Genomic DNA, 3,379 nt, shown 5'->3' with positions numbered 1-3,379 from the left:
CCGTGGCCGTGGGGGCTTCTCGGGGTCCGCATACACCCTGCGCAGCCTGGACCCGAGCGGAGCCTCCCCGGGGCCCGGCCGCGCCCGGTGCCGAGAGGTGAGTAGCGGGCCCCGCCGCGGACACCAGGCGTCCGGGAGGGCAGTCAGGATTCTGGGGCGCTGGGCAAGCGGTAAGGCTCGCAGCGGCTGACTGGGGTCGGAGGTCGAGACCAGGAACCCTGAGTCTGGGCTAGCAGGAGGGGAGCCAGTGTCTGAGTGCTGACAGCCGTCAGCTGGGTAGCCCGGCGCGGGGTGAGACCTCCTGCAGGGACCCGAGGCCCTGAAGGGACTGATGGTCATCTGAGTTTGGTCCGGCAGGAGGCGTCTGGGGCAAGGACCCAAGCGTCCGAGCAGGAGGAGGTGTCTGACTTAGGAATCCAGACCTCCGGGCAGGAGGCGGAGTCAGGCCTAAGATCCAGGTGTCCGGGCAGAGGGAGGGGTCTGACTCAGGGATCCACGCTTCCAGCGGGGGTGTCTGTTCCAAAGACCCAGAGGTTCAGGCAGAAAGAGAGGTCTGGCTGGGGACAGAAGTCTAGGTGTGTGTGTGTTGGGGGAGGCCGAGTTCCCAGGTGTTGTTACCCCAGGAGCGCAGGGTGGGGGCTGGCGGGAGCTTCACGAGCATTCTCTGGGGGCGGAGTCTGGGTTTGGCAGTACCGAGAATCGTGAGGGGTCTGGTGAGCCTCAGAAGCTGAGCGTCATCCTCCCTGGTGGGGAGGGAGCAGAGCTGCTCTCAGTTTTAAGATGTTTTTCCCTCCCCCAGTCCTGGGCCTCTCCCAGCTTCTCCTGGATCCAATGGGCCTCCATCCACTCATGGTAGTCCTTCATCTTGCCCTCCTCTGGCTACACATGTAGGAGAAAGAGACCTGCAGGACTCAGGGAGTTGGAAGGGAGAATGAAGAGACCCAGGACAGGGATCCCCAGGAAAAGAGACTCCTGCTAGCCCGGTGGCATAGGGGAGGTTAAAGGTACCCTGGAAGGAGCTTCAGGGCAGGAGTGGGGGCGACAAGGCATTGGGACTCAGCCAGGTATCCTGAGGTGAGACTCCCACTGTTTCCAGACCCCTCCACTCAGCACCCAGCCCTGCCAGCTTCTCATAGGGCCTTTCTTCTACAGGTACCATGATGTGGGGTGCAGGCAGCCCCCTGGCCTGGCTCTCTGCTGGCCCAGGAAACATGAACACGAGCAGCGTGGGCTCAACAGAGGGGCCCACAGGCCCAGCCATGCCACTGCCCTCACCTAGGGCCTGGGACGTAGTGCTGTGCATCTCAGGTACCCTAGTGTCCTGTGAGAACGCGCTGGTGGTGGCCATCATCGTGGGCACTCCTGCCTTCCACGCCCCCATGTTCCTGCTGGTGGGCAGCCTGGCTGTGGCAGACCTGCTGGCAGGCCTGGGTCTGGTCATGCACTTTGCTGCTGTCTTCTGCATTGGCTCGGCAGAGATGAGCCTGGTGCTGGTCGGCATGCTGGCCATGGCCTTTACTGCCAGCATTGGCAGCCTACTGGCCATCACCGTTGATCGCTACCTTTCTCTGTACAATGCCCTCACCTACTACTCAGAGACGACAGTGACGCGGACCTATGTGATGCTGGCCCTAGTGTGGGGATGCGCATTGGGCCTGGGGCTGCTGCCTGTGCTGGCCTGGAACTGCCTGGATGCCCGGGCCACGTGTGGCGTGGTATATCCACTCTCCAAGAACCATCTGGTGGTCCTGGCCGTTGCTTTCTTCATGGTGTTTGGCATCATGCTGCAGCTCTATGCCCAGATCTGTCGCATCGTCTGCCGCCATGCCCAGCAGATTGCCCTCCAGCGGCACCTGCTGCCTGCCTCCCACTACGTGGCCACCCGAAAGGGCATTGCCACCTTGGCCGTGGTGCTTGGCGCCTTTGCCGCCTGCTGGCTGCCCTTCACCGTCTACTGCCTGTTGGGCGATGCCCACTCCCCACCCCTCTACACCTATCTCACCCTGCTCCCTGCCACCTACAACTCCATGATCAACCCCATCATCTATGCCTTCCGCAACCAGGATGTGCAGAAGGTGCTGTGGGCTGTCTGCTGCTGCTGTTCCTCTTCCAAGATCCTCTTCCGATCCCGTTCCCCCAGTGATGTCTAGTCGCATCCTGGTGACCCTTCAGCCCTGATCACTACAGAATTCCAGAGTGTTAGGTCCTCCAGGGCTTTGTTCCAACCCTCCAGCTCTGCACCCCAAGACCCAGCTGGTTCTGGAGTTCTAGGACTTTGGGTGTTTCACAGGATTCTGTTCAGATCCCTGCAGGGCCCAGCTGGCTCCATGGTTCTAGAATGTTCAGGTGGTCAGGGTTCCACTCAGAAATGTCGCACAGCCCAGCTGGCTTGGAGTTCCAGTATGCTGCTGGGTGTTTTACAGTGCCATTCCAAGTCCCTGATCTTCCCCCTCCCTTGACCTTGACCATGTCGCTTTACTTTTGAGTTTCTGAACTAAAGAGTCAGAGCGGTTAGTTACTCTGTTGATAGATAAGACAAAGATTTATCTGTATATATGTGCACATACAAAGAGAGTATCTATTATTATTTATTTATTTATGAATTTATTTATGGGTGTTAACGGGAAAAAAAGAGACCCACACCTTGAAATCCAGGCCATAGCAGGGTACTCCCAGTCCCCAACACCCTCATTTCTGACCTCAGTTCCTAGAGGGGGGAAAGGGAGAGAGAGAAACCACGTATTTTGTTATTATTTTCGCTTGTTTTTTATCAAAGAGATCATAGAAACCAGAGCCTTCTCCCAGGGCCCGCCACCCTCGGGTTTGCAGGGGGAACACACCAGCCTCTGGTTTTTTATTTTTTTAAGAAACCGTCACCTGAGAAACCGAGAATTCCTCTGCGCTGGGGGCCGGCTGCCCTCTGGTGGCCGTTTTGGGGAAACTGCAGCCCGGCCGGCAGCCGGGACCAGGCCAAGCAACCCCAGCTCCACTCCAGCGCCACAGCCAGAGCCTGGCGGCCAGGCCTCACCCTGCGGTGCCCTAGAGGAGGCAAGGGTGCGAGCCAACACCAGACCCCTCTGCCAACTGGGGTATGGTCCCCAGTGCGATCCCTATTCCTGTCCCTGGCCCAACCCTCAATAAAAAATGATTTTGTGATAAATTTGTCTGTGTGTGCAGGGGGTGGAGTGGGGCCTGATGGGGGACAGCCTGGAATGGGAGGATCATGCCAGGCCTGGGGGCCTGTGGGGTATATGAGGAGCTGGAGACCCAGGTGGAATGTGGCCGGCAGGTGACACCTCCCACCCCAGGATGCCAATCTGATGGGTCCCCCTGCTCAGACACAGGCACCGCCAGGCAAGAACCCCACCTCCCCCTGGGG

The 3,379-nt window shown here is 59.2% G+C and overlaps 1 protein-coding gene across 1 annotated transcript; it reads left to right on the top strand.

Moving 5' to 3' along the window:
• Positions 1 to 3,158, top strand: GPR3 (G protein-coupled receptor 3). Its single transcript, XM_033840015.2, has 2 exons — positions 1 to 97; positions 1,153 to 3,158. The coding sequence occupies exon 2, from the start codon at positions 1,158 to 1,160 to the stop codon at positions 2,148 to 2,150; it is 993 nt and encodes a 330-aa protein (XP_033695906.1). The 5' UTR covers positions 1 to 97; positions 1,153 to 1,157; the 3' UTR covers positions 2,151 to 3,158.
• The last annotated feature ends 221 nt before the right edge of the window (positions 3,159 to 3,379 follow it).

Source organism: Tursiops truncatus, chromosome 1 (assembly GCF_011762595.2).
Source record: "Tursiops truncatus isolate mTurTru1 chromosome 1, mTurTru1.mat.Y, whole genome shotgun sequence".
NCBI lineage: Eukaryota > Metazoa > Chordata > Mammalia > Artiodactyla > Delphinidae > Tursiops > Tursiops truncatus.
Note: the sequence above shows the minus strand (reverse complement) of the source record. Positions and strands in the feature narration are given on the sequence as shown.

Excerpts from the sequence above, each read along its gene's own strand:
- GPR3 (XM_033840015.2), top strand. The coding sequence starts at position 1,158 with ATGATGTGGGGTGCAGGCAGCCCCCTGGCCTGGCTCTCTGCTGGCCCA.